Raw genomic sequence first — 24,042 nt, 5'->3', positions numbered from 1 at the left:
ACAATAATTCCCAAAATTTTGGAGGGTTTCATTCAGTCATAATATACTATAGGTATAAATATGGCTACTACTTTGGTTGCTTAGCAAAGATTGAAATCACAAAACTGACCCAGTGGTTTACAATCAAAGAAGATGAGTGAACTTGGCGAATAAGCCTATTCATGATTGACCACCGGTCGCGAATCGGGAGTTTAAGGATGTATGCTATACCAGAGAAATTTGATATGGATGAAAAGTGGAGGATATGTACAACAATATTTTGAAATTGAAAACTTTCAAAATCTACTTTATTTAGTCAAAAAATGCAGTTTTAAGTTGAAAGCAATCTGAGAAAAATTTAAAACCCCTGCTGGACTCGAACCCGCTAACTTACTGAGCTACTCAACTAGGCAATAATTTTTTACTTGAATAGGCAAATATTGCCGATATTTATATTTTCATCCATGTTTTAAAAGGAAGTCAGCCATTTAAATCCGCATTGATGGTACCCGTAGTTACAATAGATAGTTTCACCCCCCCCCCCCAAGAAATGTTTCTGAACAGCATTTACAACCTACTGATACTAGTATATAGCATCAGTTCTCGCCTCTTTTGGTACAACTCTGTGAGGCCGTTTTTACAGTTACACAACGCACATTTTCTGTTAAGATTTCCCAGCAAATACAAATGGAACAGAAAGACACTTGACTTGCTTTTGTACTGTGCCTTTTAGGCAGTCTGCACTGGTTGCATATATTCACTAGCTGCATGTTGGAATCAACTACTTGTGATCGTCATTAAGACTGCATGCTATGAGTAAAACTTAGCATAAAATGCCAGAGACAAATAATTATGAAAAGTCCAATAATTCATTAAAAAAAAAAAAAAATGTAGGAAAATTTTGTATTCGAACCAGATAAGCAATCTAGGCCTGTCCAATACATCATTGAGACTGCCGCTATACCACCTCGGCTATTCATCCCATGAAGAATTTCTGAATTTCAAGCTATCTAAAAGTCACCCATTGTGGACAAAATAGAAATTTTCTTGATATGACACAAGTTATATACACAAGAAGCAAGTTTTTTTTTCTTCATAGAGTGGGTCTAGTCTCCTTACTTTTATTTACAAAACATATTACACCTGAACATGTACCAACATATTTTACGCAGTTCTGCCCACTCCATATGAAAATCTGCTTGGATAAGTAAAATTCACTGTTATTTAGTGCTTTTTCGCATATATGTAATTTCAAATAGGATTTTTTTCAATGTCCCCTTGAAATGGGCACATTGAAAAAGCATTTTTGGAAACTATGGATTGATTGTTTTAACTAGAATGCAAAGTTTTATTTTTCTGGAGTTTCAATTCTAACTTTGATATTTGTTTTTTTGTGGGTTCTCGGCTCGATAAAGTCACCCATCTTCTTTGTGTGGTGGATTGAGATGGAGACCAATCCTGGCAAAAGCTCATTTGGACTTTGGTATTGGTGAGCTAAAAATAATTCTAAGAACAAGAGGGTATTTCTATATAAAATTTAATGAAATACAACTTATGGTATGATGATGAATTACTACAACATTATCATGTGAGAACAGTCAGTCTGTGCATAGAGATAAAGTGGTGAAACAGATATTGCTAACACTGGTAAACTTTGATGATTGACAGATGTTCTGACATATACATGCACTTACGACCCTGTTTCAATGCTGTAGAAATAACTATTTAATGGTACTATATACAAGAAATCATGTACCCCATGATAACGAAAAACAATGATTGCGTATCCTTCATAGCAAGTGCAAGAAATAAAAAATGCAATATAAAACAATGTGAATAATGAAAACAGTCATGTCAACAGCAACATTCATCTGTTTTTTATTTCAGCTTCTTGCCCCTAACCTTCCTAAAATTTAACAGAGTATTTATGCAAGTTCTTAAATTTGAAAATGCTAGGGATGTTGAACAAAATAGGCTGAAAGGTGAACAAGCACTAAACAAAACCAGATCAAAGGTAGCAAATTGATCTATAGAAACAGAAAAGAGAGAGAAGGAGAGAAAAACTGGGGGACAGAATGTCAGATAGATGTTACAGATTTTTAACAGATATATGTGGAAATAATCTTAACAGCAACATTCCTCAAAATTTTCATCTATAGGTAAAATATAAACCATTTTCAATTTGTTGAATAATTTAAAATAAATAAAATCAATCTCTGTTAAAGTACATGTACTACACTGTTAAAATTTCATTATCAATGGATCATAAAAATAGAGATTATTTCCCCTGGCTTCACAACATTTTCAACAACTAGTTATGAAATCTATAAATACTACAGTATGTAATATACTGCTAAATACACAGCGCTCACATCAGTGATAGATGATGACAGAAATGTTTCTTTTTTACAAGTGACAAATGAAAATAAAGATGATGCAATATATACAATGGAGCGAAAAATGGCTTTCACTGGGATTAGATCTTGGAGATATGAATTTTACCCAATGTCTAGTCACTGAAAAAAAATCATACTATATTTTTCTTTACAAGGTCATCACTTACAATCACATATGTAATCTGTGATGGTTTTACATCTTGTTCTGTCATTTTCAACTAAAGCTCTGTATCTATTTCCTTGTCTTGAAACAAATTATCTAAATATCAACTTAATTATACATGGTTCAAACTTTAAACACTGTAGGCTGAACTCTGTATAAACTTCATGTCTCTTCAGATACTTTTTGACAGAAATATGACATGTCAATTGTTCATAGTACACTGTACTTAGCAAATTTGTTCATTCTGTTTTGATCAATTTCAATACAACATTTCTTACTCGGCCAGCAGTCAGATAGTATCACAGTGTGTGAATATTGCAAATTGACTTCGGCATCACAATTCATTTACATCATATATCTATCTAGTGATAAATAGAATCTATGCATCATGTAATAAAAACATATAAAATACATTCACATTACTCAACATTTTAGGTAAAAAAACAAATAACTTCACAATCAGTATCATGATGTAGATCTCCTTGGACATATCAATAAATATATTTACAATACATATTGTCAATGCATATGAAATAATGTCAATAAATTAATAATGGGATATTTACATCCTTTGCTGGCAAGCATTGCAATAATATTGACAATGAAATTGCACAATCCTGGAGTGATTTGCTCCAAATCACAAGGCGTACTCTGAAGTACAGTCATTTTGATTACTGATATATATATATAGCAACATACAGTCAATAAATAACCATTCTCTCATCGTATTAAAACTTCAAAAATAAAACAATCATGCTGCCATGGTTCAAAATTAAAAATGCTACGTTCATCTGAATAGTATTCAGTCTAACGGGTTTTCAGGCAGCTAGGGTTGATCTATGTTCCTACCAAAATCTGCATAATATTGTCAATTTCCTCTGGGAGAATGTCGCTTTTACAGGAGGTTGACAGAAAAGATTGGTAAGAATCTGACAGGGAATTGGAGGGAAACGAATGTAGGACTTCCTCGGCACTTAAAGGTGTCAACTTGATTGTTGATGAGAGTGATGTGAAAATATCGAAGTCACACTGAGACAAGTCAGTGTCACCTAGAACATCTTCTACCTTGAAAGGTAAGTTTGTCGGAAGGGTGGAGCTCCAGATGTCAAATTTTTGGCCTGTGACCTTGTTCTTTGGTGAATTGTTGGCATTGTGATTGCTTGAATTTGAAAGTTCAACGAATGTTTCAAATGGAGGAAGAGGTGCTTTTGAAATGCTTTGGTCATCTACACCGTCCATTCCCTGTGGAAGGTTAATGTTGATGTGAAGGTCGGACATGTCTTGTTCTATGTAATCACTGGAGCCATCTAAGGAATCCAGAGGGAGTACATCCATGGTGAAGTTTTCAGCATCGCTGTGAAATGAGAGACTGGCGGAGGGGGGCAACTCGCTGCTTATGCCTTCTTTCCTAAGTTCTGTTTCAATATGTTTTAAAGTGTTTAAAATAAGTACTGATTTAAGAAGTGATGGTTCAACCTTTTTTGCTGATGGGCTTTGAAGCTTGCACATAGATATATTAAGAACTGATTGCCTTTGACTCCCCTCCATCTCCAATTCCATTTCGTCTGATTTTCGCTTGACCCCCATTTTCGAATTTTCCTCGGCAGTTTAGAAGAGAGAAATGAAACCTAGAAAAGATTTAAATCAAATTAACACTAGTATTTCATAAGATTGTTCTTAACTTCATATTTAAAGATCTCACCTCAATGTCCCAAAATAGTGCTACCCTGATTTCCAAAAAGTATATATCTATTTATAGCCCGTTACCAAGAAATTTAAAACTGTATCCCCAAACCAGGAAGCTGTCGCAAACCAAAAGTAGCATTTCCGTATATTCATTGTCTTATGAAAACAACATTTTTATTTCAGTAAACAAACTGTAATAACCCGCAAAATCGTAAGCTTGTTTATTCAAAAACATTTCGTTTCAAGTAAACAGCCTCGGTCTGGTTCAAAATGGCTTCTATTTATATCCGAAAATTTCCCCTATAAAACACTAACCTTTTCGGGCATGAAAGTGCACATAAACCACAATTACTGTTATAAAGTATACGTAAAAAACAAATATTCCAGTGATCTGTACGTTCTACACAAACAAAGCAGAGGATTACATAAGCTAAAATCTACATGATGCCGTCGGCATAGACACCGAAACGCGAGCAATGACCTCGCACCTTGTTAAATCACACAAAGAAATCTTACCTTAATGAAAAAATGAAACTATATATGATTAATTTATCGCTGTCGTAGTAAAGAGCCTGGTCCTTCTGGTTTTCGTCTAGTCTTGATATACATGGTTTCTGTCGCCCCTGTCCCACGAAAAGTTGGATGTAGCGTTCCCCTTACCCTCGTCAACATTAAAACTGCAGATGGCGCTGCTATACAGTATACGGAGTTTTGATTTGTTCAATAAGAACCAATCAAAAGCTTCCAGTCAATGTACGGAAACCGCTTTGAAAAAAAATGAATAATTTTTGTATAGAAAAAAAAAATCTTTAATAGAAATTGCAAAAAAAGAAGAAGAAATAATGAAAGAAATTCTAAAGATTTATATGATTTATTTATGCTATTTCAAACGACGTTTTAAGAATTATGCAAAACCAATACTTTTGACGAACATTTTATAGCCTGATTGTTTAGCCATACTAGTTAAAAAGTATGTCGAAAGTCAAGAAAGGTCATGCTATCACGGAAGCATTGCTTGCTTCAGGCGGTGACGGAGTTCATGACGACAATTTTCCTAAACTAAGCAACAGGAAAGAAACACAAACAGTCGCATTGTCTCATGACATCTGTACATAATATACAACGCTTGTTTATCTACAAACATGTTAAAAACCGAAGTCTAATCACACAAGCGTATTATTTTATACATTGAACTTTTTAAATATTCTGACAATGGTAGGATATAAATATTACATTTCTTAGAACATTAAATTTCATTGTTCAATATCAAACAATGGGATTGGTTGACAAATGTTATAAATAGATGGATGGATAGATAAATATTCTATATCTATGATCCATAAATTCAAATATTCCGATCGCGGGGAAATATCTTGATCGGGGTACAGTATTTTTCATGCCCTGATCGGAATGAATTTCATATATAGGTCTATAAGTAAACTTAAAAGACAGGAGAAGAAATAACATATTCTTCTCGTTTTAAATGAAGTTAAATGATATTAGCTTCTCAGATTGGGGTTTCCTCAAGTATTCCTCCGACCTAGAAATAATCATAATTTGTAGTTTAAAAATTTACTAAGTTATTATAAAGCTAATTTTAGATCTCTGGAAACGTGAAACAAAACCATTAAATTAGAATGTCGTTTGTTTACGTATATAACATTTTGTATGGTGGGAAACTATACATGTAGTTCAAACTACACTATCCGTTTCATTGCAGTGTCATATCTGTTTTCATCGTCTTTAATATATCTATGAATTATATAGGCTAAATTTTATCATGTGTTTAAGCCTATATATTTATGAACAAAAACGAAGTGTTTCAAGTACTAGGCTACAATTAACTTTTAAAGAAATTGTTATCTTTTTTTTTTTCAAAGGCCTACATTAATTCTTATAACTTTCTTTTAATCTACTGAAATAATTTGACACAAAATACGAACTATCACAACGGTTTGGGTTTAGTTGAAATAGTTTTTTTAATATTGAGACTGACATAGAGATACGTCTACGTATCGGCCTATTGTATCTAGTGCATGAGTAGAAACTAATGCGGTTACTGTTTTTAAATAATCCTTGTCTCATTTTTTCTTTATTTTCGGATGCATTTTTATCTTTTAATATTTATATTTATATATAGGCTATCTATCTATCTGATGTGTGTGTGTGGTAGCTAGGTTATTCGTAATGTAGCAAAATTAAATGACACATTTCCTACAATGCTTGCGACCGTCATATCCCCTAACATAAATGAAAACAAAAATACATTTTAATTGTTTATGTGTATGGAGTGCCAAATTAACATAAACTCAAATAATTGAAGATATCTTCAATTATTTGAAGATTTCATCAATTCAATTATTGCTCTCTTTAATTGAATTAATGCGCGCATTAAATCAATTATTGCTCTCATCAAATGAATTAATGAGCGCTTTAATTCAATTATTGCTCTCATCAATTGAGTTAATGCGCGCATCAATTCAATTAATGAGAGCAATAATAGATTTGATGCGCGCATTAATTCAATTGTTGCTCTCTTCAATTCATTTGATGAGGGTATCAATTTAGTAGAAATATTGCTCGCAATAATTGATTTAGAGCTCGGTATAAATAATTTGATGATCTCTTTAATTCAATTGAAGATATCTTTAAATCATTTACAATGCTTTTGTATAAGGAATTAATGCGCGCATTGATTCTTTTAAAGAGAGCAACAATTCAATTAAAGATATCATTAATTCAATTGTGGATATGTTGAATTGAAGATATCTTTAATTGTATAGTTGCTCTCTCAAAGAATTATTGCTCTCTTCAATGAATTAAAGATATCATTAATTCAATTGAAGAGAGCAATAATTGAATTAATGCGCGCATTAAATCAATTATTGCTCTCATCAAATGAATTAATGCGCGCATCAATTCAATTATTGCTCTCATCAATTGATTTAATGCGCGCATTATATCAATTATTGCTCTCTTCAATTGAATTGTAGCGCGCATCAATTAATTGTTGATATCATCAATTCATTTGAAGAGATCATTAATTCAATTAAAGCGCGCATCAAATCAGCTGAAGAATTAATGCTCTCATCAATTCAATTATTGCGCGCAATAATTCAGAATTGAAGATATCATTATTTATTTGAAGAGATCTTTAATTCAATTGTTGTGCGCATCAAATGAATTGATGATATCTTCAAATAATTGAAGACATCTTCAATTATTTGAGTTTATGTTAATTTGGCGCTCCATAGATATTGGGTAGATCTAGTTCTATTGCACCAGGCCTATAGATAGGTACATGAAGAATATATAGTAATGGAAAAAAATATACAAATAGTTGCTTGTCCTACATTTTCCAGATATTTTATAAAATAGTTCTTAGTTTTATTAGCCGTAAAAAAAGTGGATTTACATGTGGAATAACATTGCTTATTTTGAGACGTAAATGAAAGCAAGGAACGACAACTCTGGGTAGAGATTGTTTATATACCCTTTGGCAAGTCCATACCAAGGGTTGTCAGGTCATTCACTATATATGAGGTCTTCATTGCGTTTTACACACATGCCCCTTAACTATTACAAAACGAAATTCCCGCGCTACCAATTCTACCGTGAATGTGGTCGGCATGTCATTCGAGCTACTTAGAGTTCCATTAGCTATGACGTCACAGTCTACTGCACTACATCAATATCTGTGTACGAGTTCTCTTGGAGAAAAACTTTGTCATTTTATTAAATAGAATTATCCTGGAGAAAAGCGTTGTCAATTTCACGTGGGTACGAGTTCTCACATTATCCCAAGTCAAGGGTTTCTGATCTTCTCCGCTCCACATAATGTTGAGCAGAGCAGAAACCCTTTGACTTGGGAAGAAGTTCTCGTGGAGAAGAACTTTGTCGATTATGAGTACATGTACAAGTTTTCCTGGAGAAATGTGAAAAGTTTGATATGTAAGACACAATGCTAGTCTGTGATGTGCTGCTTGCTGACTTTTACTCCACTCCACTCAACTTAATATATATAATAGTTCAATTGGCTTTGAAATTTGTTTTAAATAAATTTAATGATCGTTGAGATCTAGAATGTGCAAGGAAATCAATAACATATACATGTGTAGTTGAAACTCATCAATATTGTTGAATAGACCCTTTCTTAAGTATTTGGTTGAACATTTGTATGTTGTATGCTTCACTGTTGTCAACATCATAAACAGTAATTAAAACACACTTGTAGTGAAGTGCTGGGGTCAAACAATTTTGATTTGTTATAAACGTAATTTGTCATATCCGATAAGTTCATGATATGTTTTAATTCTACAGGGATTGAAATTCATTTCACTGTAAACATGAATTCATTATAAGTGTGTTTGCAGTAACCATATTTTACTGTCTCTAAAATAGCAAATGATGTGTTTATCCCCTCCCATTTTTTTGTACATAATAAAATTTATGTCATTAAATTCTCTGTAGTGAATTTGTTAATGCCTACATGTAATGTTACATAATAGAATCTGATCAATTAATAAAATATATAATACCACAATTGATAATCAGAAAGCTTTTAGAGACAGAGAATCATGACTTCATTACCTGGTACAAATATTTCACCAAAATTGATGGAATGTCTGTTCACCATACTGAGTGCAAATATTTCTCCACTGATCCCAGAGAAATATTTCTTCTCTTTGTATAAACCAAGTCAAAATACTAAGGAAATTTATTTTAAAAACTTTTATTGATAAGATCACTTTCCTCTGTCACATTCACACATACACAATGCACACAGTGAATCCATTCATACTGCTGAATATCAGATTAATTTAATCATCTTTAATGTCATCAGCCACAGCCGTTTACAATCCTCATCGTTCAAAAACTGTTCTGAAGTCACCTTTTTTTCTTTACAATCACTGGAAGAGAAAAAAAAATCATGCAATAGCTAGGTTGAAATGTCAAAACCTTTGTACAGAAAGGGAGGACACAGGAACATCCCCTCCCATCATGTGTTGTATCCCCCCCCCCCCCCTCATCACAAATATCCACACCTACAAACTCAGTGTGCATCATCATATGATCCGTCTCTCACATGACCACAAATGAAATGGGGCATAAATCAAGATAATGAATGGTGGAAGAGGTGTTTCTTTGACAGTTAGATATTGTGATTTGTGAGCCTTGTTATACAGTGACCATTTTCCTATCTCAAAGTCCAGTTTGCTTGAACTTTGATCTCAAAGTCTACAATGATCATCCTCATTCCATGGCTGTGTATGAAATTCAAATAATTCAAGTTAAAACAGAAATCATTAAGGCACTGAAACAATTTTCCTATATCACTGCCTAGTTTGCTTGACCTTTGACCTTTCAACCCAAAAATCAATAGGGGTCATCCTAATCCTATGGCAAGTCCTAAAAGGAAATGTGGTACCGGTAACTCCAGGTGAAACCATTTTCTAGATTAAATGTTCATTATATATATACACATACTTGATTTTTTTATTTCAAAATTGAAAGGGTTCATTTCATTCACATTGTGAGTTTCTGTGTAAAATTTGGTGACTTAAGGTGAAAGGGGAAATTTCTTGAGTCTTGGGAACCAATTTGCTTACAGACACACAGACAACTTAATTTCAATAAACACCCCTCCCCAACATTGCTGCAGAGAGAGGGGGTATTGTAAGTATTATAAGTGCATTTACTTATGAAGAGATTGAAAAAATATCTCGGTACAGATATGTGCCTTGAGAAATAATCAGTCAACAGACCAATTTATTACAATTTAACATCCATTAAAATGCTGGTTGGCCAACACCACACCAATAACCTTGATCAGTGATTTCAGTTCAGAGTTCAGCAAAAAGTGATATCACTACAAGGTACTAATGAAATTTTAATGTCTCTATTTTACACTATGGAATGTCACAGTTGTCTTTGGAGGCAAATATTTGTAGCTATGTGAACCTGTGGACTAACCTGAAATATTTGTAGCTGTGTGAACCTGTGGACTAACCTGAAATATTTGCCTGAGACTTTCTCCACTTCAGGACTGACAGCCAGGAAGATGGAGGTCTGAGCACCTCGATACGAATTACGGAGGAAGATGGATCTCAGGGGAAATGACAGAACCTCTGAGGCGGTGTTGTTCCACTTCAGGTGTCGGCCAATCTCCGTGTCACAGATACCAGGATGTAAAGCATTCACTGTTAACTTGGTACCTACACACATCAACATTTTGATAACATGAATTCATGAATAAGTAGCTGCTTCTGTGGGTGCATATCTTTAATGTTCCTCCGTCAGAGGACATAATCTGTGAAACAGCTCTGAGTTTCTATGTTACACTAGAACATGGCATCCTACCTTGCAATTGTTTGGCCAGCTCCTTTGTAAACATTAAAATTGCCAGTTTGCTCTGGTTGTATGCCAATGTCAAATGGTAGCCCTCATCAGAGTTGAAATCTTTAAAATTTATGTGTCCTGCCTGATGAACAACACTTGATACATTGATGATGCGACTAGGAGCTGACTTTATCATGAGGTCTAGCAGGGACATTGTCAGGTAAACTGGACCTAAACAAAACCAAACAATGGGTCAAATATCAAGTACATCAGAACCAAACAAAAGGTCCATGGGCCACATTGCTCACCTGAGTCACCTTGGTCGATGTTAAAAGACTTTTCCTATCTATATTCATATGTAAAACTTTGATTCCTATCGTGGCCCAAACCTACTCTGGGGGCCATGATTTTCATAAACTTGAATCTGCACTATATGTTAGGAAGCTTTTACGTAAATGTAAACTGCTCTGGCCCAATGGTTATTTAGAAGAAGATTTTTAAAAGATTTTTTCCCTATATATATATGTGTGTGTGTGTGTGTGTGTGTGTGAAACTTTGATCGCCTATTGTGGCCCCACCCTACTCCTTCAGGAAGCTTTCATGTAAATTTCAGCTCTTCTGGTCCAGTGGTTCTTGAGAAGAAGATTTTTTATTGACCCCACCCTATTTTTGTATTTTTGTGGTTATCTCCCCTTTGAAGGGGGCATGACCCTTCATTTGAACAAACTTGAAAGCCCTTCACCCAAGGATGCTTTTTGCCAAGTTTGGTTGAAATTGGCCTAGTGGTTCTGGAGAAGAAGTTGTAAATGTGAAAAGTGTACAGATAGACAATGGACAATGGGTGATCAGAAAAGCCCATATGAACTTTCAGGTCTGGTGAGCTAAAAACACCAAGCCATGCATCAAATGTCAACTACATCTGGACTTAACCAAAACAAAACCAAGCAATGGGTCAAATATAAAAAATCAAGCACATGAATACATCAGGACCGAACCAAAAGTTAAAAACAAAACCAAGTCATGGGTCAAATATCAAATACATCTTGACTGGGCCTAAACAAAACCAAGCAATGGGTCAAATATCAAATACATCAGGACAGATAATTTCTGATAATATCTGTACTGCATAAGCACAGCATTAATCAATGCAATATGATTTTTTTTGTAGCTCTCCTGATAATTAGTAATGAGCGAAAGAGAGAAGGGGATTAGAGCCCCCAAAAAACTGTCTTCCATTATTTTATGTAAATGTCATTCTACTTCAATGAAAAAGAGTATACATGTATATCATTTTCAGAACTGCTGGTAATCATAGGACATTCAACTATTGATGAATTTACAAAATTTTGTGAAAGGGTGCAATTTTGTACTATTTTCCTTTCTGCATGAACAAAGTTAATGCAACATGTTTCTTTCAAAGATATGTCATTTATAAAAACATTAATCTTGTTCACAAAATTGCCATATGTTTTTGAAATAAAACGAACAGTTTTCAGACAAAAATGATGGCAGCGGATAAGATGAATTCTTCTGATGTCAAATTACCACAGATGGCATGAAATTGGTGGTAAACACTATCATGGTTTTGTTGTATCCTTAAAATCCAATAGATTGAACATTAAAGGTCATAGGAGACGGTTTTTAACAATACGTTTTCTCTCCATAATTATAAACTTTGTTTCATAGACTCCTCATAAAAATGCTTTTTTAAGATTAAAAACAATATTAACTCGAAGAAATTGAAGTGCAAAGGTAGTCGGAATAGAAAATTGTTACCCGATTATCGTTCCTGATTTCCTGAATTTGTGACGTCATAAGAGACCACACTCAGATTTGCGAATCAAAACAAAGGCACATCCATAGACGATTTATTCGCAACTGGAGGAGTTTTTGAATGGGGAACCATAGTTTGTTATACAAGGATATCACTTTGAACTCATAATTAATGCAAATGCCAGCCACATCTACGATTTTTCATCGGAGGACGAACAAGAAGATCGATCAAGATCCTATTTATTTCGAATCGGTTGAAACAATACTGACTGGTTAATGATAAATGTATGATAATTTCAGAGTACATTCTCTGATGACAATAAGAGAAATATAGATAGTTATTCTTGCGCTTTCTAACCCCATGCAGACACGGCGACGCATCATCTTTTTTTTCCAAGGGGGGGGGGGGTGAAGGTTGACTGACAAAAAAGGTGGGCACCCTCTCATCCCCCTTTGGTTTTATGTGCCCAAGTTCCACCCTGACTCGGATATATTTTATAGCCAGATCGAAATTTCCTTTACACACATCCTGAGCGCCGTTTTTTAAATTTATTTTCATAGGAGTTTTATACAAGTATCGTGTACAGCTATTTAGTTTAACAGGTGAATCTAATAAATATAAATGGCTTCAACATTCTTTTACAATAAAATTTGCGACATTAGGGCCTATATGAAGAATAATTTACCATCACATTAGCCGCTAGAAGGGCTCTTTCTTGCGTATAATGGTTGGAACTGGAAGCCAATCATCCGAATGTCCTGATTGTTTTTGTAGGCCATGCGTTATGGACGAGTCACACAGTCAACTTTAGGTAGCCAAAGAATTTCTGGTGTGCAGTCCAGAAAAACTAATTCACACAGAATAAAACTTTCTAAACAATTTCGGAATATGTTGAGTCACCGTGGGGTGTGGGATGATGATCGGTTCATAAGTTGTACATAGCCAGAAAATCTGCACAGTATGCAGGAACTCCCGTCGGAAACTGTATGTTTGGCTGTCATACATCGTCGGACACAGGATATCCGACGAAGGCAGTCAAATGGATACAAGAAAACGTAGAAAAAAGAATAATCTGCCTAATTTATCAATGGCTCACGTTCTCATTTATACAAAATAAATTTATCGAACTTTAATTCTTACATGTTGATTAATTCAACTGACCGGTTGTTCAAAATCCTCGGCCTTTAACGTTATTTTTTGTTTAAATTTGAAACCAACATGCAAATTAGTGCTTCATTTAAAGAAAAAAAAAAATCATCCCCCAACTCTTGCATGACCGTAAAAATTGGTTTATTTCACCTGATATAAAAACTTGTAATTTCAATATGCTCCACCATTTGCTTTGAACATTCTTTTTCAAACAGAAAAGGGGGGGGGGGTGTCTGATAATGCAACTTTCAACATATAAAGTTAGACCTATTCACCTTCAATTTATTTACTTATGTATTCAGAGAGAAAAATTCTGATCAGAAAAGCTTCATATAACTATTTCATAGTCAAATTTCATTTCTAAACAAATCAGATCATGTTTATACTACATTATGAATATCTGTACTACAGTGTACATGTAGTCTACCGTCATTATATAGGCCTACAGTACAGTCAACGTTTTGCAGGCTTTTCTCGTCTTCGCCGTGCTTGCCGTTGGTTTGTAGCCTAGTCGAAAATAGTTAGAACTGCATCTGGTCGAAGATTTAATTTCATAAACCCATTAGTTTTTGCCAAAGTAGAATGAATACAATAACGAAACTGATCCTCATCAACCCCCGTAATCGCGTAAAATGATTGTCAAACAACTTCGAGTTCTGTGTTCTCGGTGTAGATTTCACACCCAAGTCTTTCTGAACGTTGGATTATTTAGACAAAAGTATATAGAAATACCTGACTTGCTACATTACAGTTGAATGTAAGCACATTGAACATTTTGACGGCTAAAACCCGCAGTTGTTAGTATAAACAAATACACATTTGCGTCAGACTGGTCTCTTTTGACGTCATCAAGCAAGGGAGATAAGTCATCTTACTATTTTGATACTTCACACCACGGCAACATTTGACGGTCTGTAGCGCCTGTTACCTTACAATTTTTTCTTAATGACTTCTTTATATATGTTAAGCAATTAAAGAAGAACACATTTTCGTGCAAAACAAATTTTTTTTGAAAATCGTCTCCTATGACCTTTAATTTTTATTGTTTTTAAGGTAGCAACTTAGGTCCTTACTATATACATTTTTCTTATACTCGTCAAGTAAAATGTCAGGTGTACCTTACCTAGATAATTCACACCCAAATGATACTCAAATCCATCTTCAGTTTTTTGGTAAGGACAGTGCATCACCCCAGCATTGTTGACCAAAATGTCCAGAAATTTCTCCTCTGAAAAAAAGAAAGTTGTTGCATTTTTCATGAACATGGTGAAAGTTGTCTCAGTCTGTTGCAAAACAGATGGATAAGACATCTCAAGTATTGTTATATAATTTCAACATTTCAGCACACCCATGACCTTGAATCAAGTTCCATGACTTTGATTCGTATCCTAACACATAATTAGCTCATGTATTGATGTTATTCCAGTCAAAGCCACAGCCTGGGCATTTCATCATCCTGTTATTTTGACCTTAATTTCAGATCTTGACAAATTTTTGGGCCATGGGCAACATTACATCACACTAAAGCTTGAGTTGTCAGATACTGTAGATTGGGAAATAATCACGATGGTTTTAATTTCACTATGTTCACGATTTATCTTTTCTTCGCGAAATTAAACCCATAGTGAATAATGAAGTAAAAATATTTGAATGCGGCTATAATTAAAAATAAAGAGAGATAACTCGGTTTTATTTTTGTGAATGGGATGCTATGATCAGCTGGGGGAAAAGTATTGAATAGTTACATCATTTAACATATGAATGCATACACACAATATGACATTTTAGTATACATGTACTTGTATACTCTTAATTGCTTTTACACTGCAGGTTACAGTGAATTATATACCGGCTTGTTATTACTTTCTTGTCTTGACCCAGTATATCAATGGCTCTCACAAGCCATTTTGCGTGGTTCGTTTATTTCGACAGCCTCAATGTCGACACCTTTTTCTAGAGAAGTTTTGATTTCGTTTGCATAATATGTCTGGAATTCGGATTGAAACGCGTTTCAAATCGTCCGTTAATCTGAATATCAAGAGGCTGCAGGTTGTCCGTACACGCAGAGGGGATGCTTGTCGTCGACACCTTTAATTGGCGCTTACTTAGCACCTAATGATAACTGAGAAGATAATTAATCTTATTTCATTTATTAAATTGTTCAAAATAGATGATTTAAATGTGTTTTCATGGCATCGTATTTTGTATGTGTTGATACATAGAATTTGGGGTTTTTATTGCAAGCTTTCCGTTTTTCGCCCAGTTTAAAATAGACATGTGAACTTTCCAAAGGCTACCTTGAAAATGAACTCATTAAATGACCACACAAAATGTAAGTTTCTTGTGAATTTTACTCAGCAGTTGATACTACTAGCCGCAGCTTGAGGGTCATTTCAGTGATACAGTGGACATATCACCGAGACTGAGTGCACTAAATTTAAAAAGTAGATAATCCTATAGCGTGAAAATAAAACCATCGCGATTGGTACCCTTGTAACAAATCGTGAAATTTTAACAACGTGGAATTAAACCAACTTACAGTATACATATTGACTTAAAAATGGAATGAGGAAAAAAAGACCAAGTGCCACCTTTCTTTACACTGTCTGCAAACTCTTGGATTGATTTTAAGCTTGCTAGATCCAGCCTCTTGCAGACGACTCTCTGGTTGTGGGTTTCTTGTATGATGTCTTCCTGTGCTGTGGCACACTTCTCCAAATCTCTACAGGCCATGATGACTTTAGCTCCTTCAAATATAAATGTATAACATTTAGTATGTACAATATTAATGTATAACATTTAGTCTGTACAATGTTATTGTATAACATTTAGTCTGTACAATATTTTTGTATAACATTTAGTCTGTACAATATTAATGTATAACATTTAGTCTGTACAATGTTACTGTATAACATTTAGTCTGTACAATATTATTGTATAACATTTAGTCTGTACAATATTAATGTATAACATTTAGTCTGTACAATATTATTGTATAACATTTAGTCTGTACAAAATTTTTGTATAACATTTAGTCTGTACAATATTATTGTATAACATTTAGTCTGTACAATATTAATGTATAACATTTAGTCTGTCTGTACAATATTTTTGTATAACATTTAGTCTGTATAATGTTAATGTATAACATTTAGTCTGTACAATGTTATTGTATAACATTTAGTCTGTACAATATTAATGTATAACATTTAGTCTGTACTGTAACAATATAGTTGTACAACATTTAGTCTGTACAATGTACCGGTATTAAGTAATAGCAGACTAGAATAATAAGAATAAAGTACATGCATATATGACTGAAAACAACACCGATGACAGCTCAGATAATTCACCAATACTATGTGCTGTTTAATTTTCTCTCAATTATACACCAGATACTTACTGGTTTATTGTAACAAAAGATAACTGAGAGTAAATTCAACAATTTGAAAATTCTTTTAAAATAATTTCTATTTGCATTAAAATTCAGATGAACCTATTACATGCAGTGTCTCTGTCTATTACATGTAGTGTCTCTGTCTATTACATGTAGTGTCTCTGTCTATTACATGTAGTGTCTCTGTCTATTACATGTAGTATCTCTGTCTATTACATGTCTCTGTCTATTACATGTAGTATATCTGTCTATTACATGTAGTGTCTCTGTCTATTACATGTAGTGTCTCTGTCTATTACATGTAGTGTCTCTGTCTATTACATGTAGTGTCTCTGTCTATTACATGTTGTGTCTGTCTATTACATGTAGTGTCTGTCTATTACATGTAGTGTCTGTCTATTACATGTAGTGTCTCTGTCTATTACATGTAGTGTCTCTGTCTATTACATGTAGTGTCTCTGTCTATTACATGTAGTGTCTGTTTATTACATGCCTGTCTATTACATGTAGTGTTTGTCTATTACATGTAGTGTCTCTGTCTATTACATGTCTCTGTCTATTACATGTAGTGTCTCTGTCTATTACATGTAGTGTCTCTGTCTACTACATGTAGTGTCTCTGTCTATTACATGTAGTGTCTCTGTCTACTACATGTAGTGTCTCTGTCTATTACATGTAGTGTCTCTGTCTATTACATGTAGTGTCTCTGTCTATTACATGTAGTATCTCTGTCTATTACATGCAGTGTCTCTGTCTATTACATGTAGTGTCTGTCTATTACATGTAGTGTTTGTCTATTACATGTAGTGTCTCTGTCTATTACATGTAGTGTCTCTGTCTATTACATGTCTCTGTCTATTACATGTAGTATCTCTGTCTATTACATGTAGTGTCTCTGTCTATTACATGTCTCTGTCTATTACATGTAGTGTCTCTGTCTATTACATGTAGTGTCTCTGTCTATTACATGTAGTATCTCTGTCTATTACATGTAATGTCTCTGTCTATTACATGTAGTGTCTCTGTCTATTACATGTCTCTGTCTATTACATGTAGTGTCTCTGTCTATTACATGTAGTGTCTCTGTCTATTACATGTAGTATCTCTGTCTATTACATGTAATGTCTCTGTCTATTACATGTAATGTCTCTGTCTATTACATGTAGTGTCTCTGTCTATTACATGTCTCTGTCTATTACATGTAGTATATCTGTCTATTACATGTAGTGTCTCTGTCTATTACATGTAGTATCTCTGTCTATTACATGTAGTGTCTCTGTCTATTACATGTAGTGTCTCTGTCTATTACATGTAGTGTCTCTGTCTATTACATGTAGTATCTCTGTCTATTACATGTAGTGAGTTAGTACAACATAGCTACTGTAAAAATAACTATTTTTCAAGGGATTTTAGTTTTCTACGTCTTTGTGGTACTTACTAAGGAAAAAAGAGCTACCATAGAGACAACAGGCCCTTGGGTCACATTGCTCACCTGAGTCACCTATTTAAAGATTTCCCTATATATTCACATGTAAAACTTTGATCCCTATTGTGGCCCCATCCTACCCCCGGGGGCCATGATTTTAACAAACTTGAATCTGCACTGTGTCAGGAAGCTTTCATGTAAATTTGAAATATCCTGGCTAAGTGGTTAAGAAGAATATTTTCAAAGATTTTACCTATATATTCTGCACTATGTCAGGAAGTGTTTACATAAATTTCAGCTCTTCTGACCCAGTGATTCTTAAGAAGATTTTTAAATGAACCCACCCTATTTTTTTCATTTTTGTGATTATCTTCCCTTTGAATGGGGCATGGCCCTTCATTTGAACAAACTTGAAACCCCTTCACCCAAGAAAGTTTTTTGCCAAGTTTGGTTGAAATTGGCTCAGTGATTCTGGAGAAGAAGTTGAAAATGTAAAAAGTTTATAAATGGACAGACGATGGACAACAGGTGAGCTAAAAACAATTTATCCACCATAACAAGACCCTACAAACACACTATTTCTCCAAAAAATAAAAAAGCACAAAAACATTACCCCATTAAAATACATATGTAAGTGATTCTATTCTAGATCTAAAAAGGTTATATTTCACAAACCCCCTGGCCCTTTCTTTGCCTATTCCTATGTTAACCCGTCACAGGATAAGAGAATTAACAAGGTTTATGAACTCTCAATACCTCTTTCACAAAGTCTCTGGCCCTCTCCTTACCTATTCAAAAGTTTATTAGAGATCTAACATGATTTAAAGAATTTCTGTACCTCTTTTAGCAAAGTCCTTGGCTGTCTCCTTGCCTATTCCTGAGTTAGCCCCTGTCACGATGGCAGTTTTCCCCATTAACAATTCCTCACCTTGAAACACTTTGCCAGACAGGTAATCTCTGAAATAAAGGAAAAATGTATTTCTGCACTTTCAATATTTAATCTGAGATCAATAGCCAAACATAACCATGTGATACCTATGATAGTTTTATGTTTTTAGATTTTTTTTATTACAGAAAAGAGATGTCACAACATACTTTATACTATATAGTACTTTAAGATCTTGTTGTATCATCTTTATCATGACTAATTCTAACTGTATTGAGAAAATGATTGCTTTCACCAATTCATATACATGTACTACAGAAATTATGAAACTGAATGAATTCTATTCAAAGTGATAGCTTTCACTAACACCATCAAAATTGTGCAACTGAATGAATATATCATGTCCTTCAGGTAACTAATTGTTTTCTTGAGGGAAAGATAATGAAGGTTTTTATCAGAAATCTAAGGGTAACATTTTTACGTGAAATTTTACCTCAGCAAAAGAGAGCCCAGGCCTATGGTCCCCAGAGCACTCGCATGGTACACCCAGTTTGGGAAAGACATGTTCCTGTATCAGGAAGCTTGCCTCTTGATGAATATGTCACTTTTAACACACTGCAAAAATAAAATAATTGTCCAAAAACTGTAACAAATGCTGCAGAGGACATGTTAAAAATAAATGAGCAACAATAATATACTATCAAGAAAAAATCATAATCCTGAACAGAAGTGTCACCATCTTCTCTGCATTTTCACATACTGAGATGTTTGCACACTGCATCAAGACTTCCTGTGACTAAGAATGAAGAGTGATAAGTCCTACCCAAAAGAGTCTGGCTTTAGACTAAACTGTGTTTATTTTAATTGACTTTGAAATTAAAATTAAACTTTACAAAAATAAAGCTGACATACGACATCATTGTCTACATTAAAGACTACTGGTACAGTGCTCCCTCAATATATTGCCACCTTTTGTTCAAGACGAGTTTGGGCAATAAAGCGGGGGTGGCAATATAACGAATTCACAATCACAGACAATTCACTGGGCAATCAAAAGAAATGCAATACCCAATCTGACTAAAGTACAGACCTATATTATTATATATATAATAATATAGGTCTGTACTTTAGTCAGATTGTGCAATACCATAAAGTTATTTGGGACTCCATTCTGTATAAACATTTAAATTATCTCGAGTTTAATTCCGCAATTATTAGTAATTAACCTGGCCACCTAAATACCTTGTCCAAATTGTTACACTTCCCCACACATTTATCAATGTACAGGTGTGATTACCGATGGGTGTTAGGTAAATGACATTATTATCGAGGGTAAACCCTATAAAATTTGACCATTTGTTTGTGAAAATCAGTGGCACATGGCACTATGCGGGATTGGCATTATAACGGGAGTGTTAACATGGGAGGAAATCTGTTCTTTTAAATTAGGATTTTCAGGCAATAAGCGAGGGTGGCATTATAACGGGTGGCAATATATCGAGGGAACACTGTATATAAGACCTGAATGTTTAACATCATTATATTGAGAAAATGCTTTCACTGCATTTGAACTGCTAGATCAAATGATATAATTATATTACTTCATTTAGAAAAGTCAATCCATTTCATGTGAAACACTTGGAGCCTTCTTTAGTTTATAAAACAATATATGATATATATGCTATATTCTGAACAGAGTATAAATATCTGAAGTACATATAAGACAAACAAAAAATCCTTGGAGACACAGGATTTCTACTCAGTCTGACTAAAGCCAGCAGTAAAATAGTAGGGGCTGGCTTTAGTCAAGATTGGGCTTATACTGTAAAATATTTATACAATATAAAATACACCTGTTTAAGTCCATTATTTTAAAAACAGTTAGCCATGCTACGTTCCTGAAGATGTTTTGATAACGCATCAGGTGACACACAACATTTTAATCTGACATCAATCTCTACCCAGAGTTGTTATTCGTCAACTCTGTCAATGCCTCAATATAGATTGTCACAATTATGTTTGGTGATGGCAGCTTTGTTTTGAAAACTTCATTTGACAGCAAATAAACTCTGAAGTATTTATTATGCATAACTTTTTCTACGCTATGATAATTATGTAACAGCTTTTGCATAGCAAGCCTTTCTGCTCAATGCATGGGCATTGGTTGGCATCAAGACTTTTTATACAATTTTGTTAATATATATAAAAATATCAATTCATTAAATACTGATAAGAAAACTTATTTGAAACTGTCCCTAAATGCATTTTGTATTTTGGCTACTTATTGCAAATCTCATTTCATATGATTCAGAATTATGTAAAACTAAACCAATTCATTAAAATACTGAAATATTTCAATCATAAACTGTTATACCAAATGGACCTTATTCCCAGTATACTGTAATATGTAGTAATTATTCCATTAATGATATTGTACCATGTCTCCTATGTTTGTGAATTTGCTATACACTGATGCTGAATATGACGTCGCAATGCACTGTTTGCATCATTTGGGTTATGTTTCCCGCGTTCAATGAATAGGCGGATCAAATGTCTAACTAAAGCTAGGATGCAGCATGATGCTTTGATAGAGCTCTGTCCTCACACTTAGGTGCTAACGTCGGGATATTTTTTTGTCCTGTTATGCATATAGATTCTAATCCCAATACTTTTTGTTTCGCCCTCAAAATCAGTCACAATGTAAAACATATCAAAAAGGGCAAAGCCCTCTCATGGCCCAAAGGGGCCATGAGAGCGGAGCTCTCCCTATAGGTAACATATATATTATAAATGTTTAAAAGGAAAATATAGAAAACTAATGAAAAATTAAACCATACCTATGGAACTTCAAAATTTTTGGTCCAAATGGCGTAGATTTGAATACGAGCACATGGACATGTATTTCTCCATATTGAATCTCATGAACCCAAGTTCACGTCGTTCTGAGATGTTACATAAAATCCGTAAAAGCATGTAAATCTTATTTTCTTAATCATGTATAATCATTCGGCGATTAACGCAGTTGTACCATGTCTCTTACGTTTGTAAATTTGCTAAACACTGACATTGAATATGACGTCACAATGCACTGTTTACATCAGTTGCATAGAGTTTCCCACGTTCGATGAATGTCTAAAGTTAGAATACTTTGATTGAGCTGTCCTCACACGTTGGGTGCTACATGTAATATTTCAGAGTGTTGGTAAAATGGGTAGTAAAAACCGGGCCGGGTCACCTTCGTGAACCGATTTCTTTAGTTTTCTTTGTTGATATATCTTTGTTTGTTTTGAAACTTACAGAATATATTCTTGATAATATGTACATTTAGTCTTCGGTACAAAATTTAGCACATATTACCTACAGATAAAGAATGCAATGATTTAAATATAAAATCTGGTTGGTAAAATCGGTAGTGAGACCAGAACACACATTGTTGCATATTTTCTATAAACTATGCACCTGCTACGGAAAACCTTGCATTTTTTCAATTCATAGAGAGTTTAATTTGATACCTAATGCATTATTTGACCATTTCAATGCCTTTTATTTTACTTATCGGTGATTTTTCCAAAACTGGGCCAAGAGGAAACCGGATGCGGTTGACCCGGGCCGGCGTTATTTATTCCCATTTAGTTGCTAATGTTTTTGATTAATTAACCATAATTGTGAAATCAAAGTGATATCCATTCATAATTAGTAATTGATGGGAAACTGAATTACGTTCAGGATGCGTCGAAGATGAAAGTGACAGCTAACACCCTCATTTTATTCGGAATTTTAATATTCCGCCATGGGTTACCTGTATCTGGTTTCCTTTTGACCCAGGTTTTAATGAATCGTAAATATGAAATATATAAGACTCACATAACAAATACTGCAGCATTTTGGTGATAAATTATCATAATATTTATCTAAATCATGTCTAGTTCCATTGTTGTGTAACATATATCAGATGTAATCACAGAAAAATGTGTATTTTTCCTCACTACCTATTTTACCAACCTGAAATAAACAATCATTGATATTTCACAGTGAAGCAAAATTATGCTGTAATTTTTGTTGCGAAGTTCCAATGTACCATCCAGATAAAGATTAAGAAGTTTCACATCAAACGAAAATAAAGTAACGAAGAAAACTAAAAAATTTGGATTACGAAGGTGACCCGGCCTGTTTTTACTACCCATTTTACCAACTATCAATATTTTGGGATATTTTTTGTCCAGTTATGAATCTAGTACTTTTTGCTTCGCCCTCAAACACTGTCACGCCGTAAGATATATTATATATTTTAAATGCATTATAATTTACCGTACTTAACAGAAGTATGATTATCACGCCAATGACCATTTCACGTTTCGTTCGGTCCAACGGTCACACCGAATATATATTATTTGTTCTCGTTATGAATATAGACTCCATAGATGCCGATACTTTTTGCTCCACCCTCAAAAACGGTCACACCGTAAGACATATTAAAATACATTTAAAATTTTATTACAATAATCATATGGCTCGGGAGATTGACGATGGGGGACAAGTAGGGAAAATAAAGGTCATATTTGGAACCTATGACGTCGCTTAAACCAATAAAAGAATAAAATTGTTGGAAACACAGCTCACTTGGTATCACTTAGCAAAGTGTGTTACGACACGAAGACATTTTATCATCTTCACAAATTTGAATCCAACACCTTTATCTCATCCATTGTACATGAGTTACGTTACGAAAACTTTAATAGGAAATTACACCTTTCAATGTAATTTTAGAAGTGAATTGATAGAAATGTTAGAATATCAATTTCCGGATTAAAAATACCCTCATGATTAGGTCTATATCTTATGCTTTA

At 34.0% G+C, this 24,042-nt stretch overlaps 2 protein-coding genes across 3 annotated transcripts; both read right to left on the bottom strand.

Moving 5' to 3' along the window:
- Nucleotides 1-1,500: 1,500 nt before the first annotated feature.
- LOC125651684 (uncharacterized) lies at nucleotides 1,501-7,993 on the bottom strand. Its single transcript, XM_048880386.2, has 2 exons — nucleotides 4,741-7,993; nucleotides 1,501-4,166 (listed from the first exon to the last, which is right to left on the bottom strand). Exon 2 carries the CDS (start codon nucleotides 4,123-4,125, stop codon nucleotides 3,376-3,378), a length of 750 nt encoding a protein of 249 aa, XP_048736343.1. The 5' UTR covers nucleotides 4,126-4,166; nucleotides 4,741-7,993; the 3' UTR covers nucleotides 1,501-3,375.
- Nucleotides 7,994-8,940: 947 nt separating this feature from the next.
- On the bottom strand, nucleotides 8,941-23,954 carry LOC125650609 (retinol dehydrogenase 13-like). Of its 2 annotated transcripts, none has more exons than XM_048879049.2 (8): nucleotides 23,816-23,954; nucleotides 19,689-19,810; nucleotides 19,148-19,266; nucleotides 16,078-16,233; nucleotides 14,610-14,714; nucleotides 10,585-10,794; nucleotides 10,235-10,439; nucleotides 8,941-9,134 (listed from the first exon to the last, which is right to left on the bottom strand). In XM_048879049.2, the coding sequence occupies exons 2-8, from the start codon at nucleotides 19,757-19,759 to the stop codon at nucleotides 9,035-9,037; spliced, it is 966 nt and encodes a 321-aa protein (XP_048735006.2). In that variant the 5' UTR covers nucleotides 19,760-19,810; nucleotides 23,816-23,954; the 3' UTR covers nucleotides 8,941-9,034. The 2 variants fall into 2 exon arrangements, with proteins under 2 accessions (XP_048735006.2, XP_048735007.2); XM_048879050.2 differs by having other exon boundaries at nucleotides 23,694-23,926.
- Between the last annotated feature and the right edge of the window lie 88 nt (nucleotides 23,955-24,042).

This window comes from Ostrea edulis, chromosome 5 (assembly GCF_947568905.1).
Source record: "Ostrea edulis chromosome 5, xbOstEdul1.1, whole genome shotgun sequence".
Lineage (NCBI taxonomy): Eukaryota > Metazoa > Mollusca > Bivalvia > Ostreida > Ostreidae > Ostrea > Ostrea edulis.
The sequence above is the reverse complement of the archived record's forward strand: the minus strand, read 5'-3'. Positions and strand labels throughout refer to the sequence as shown.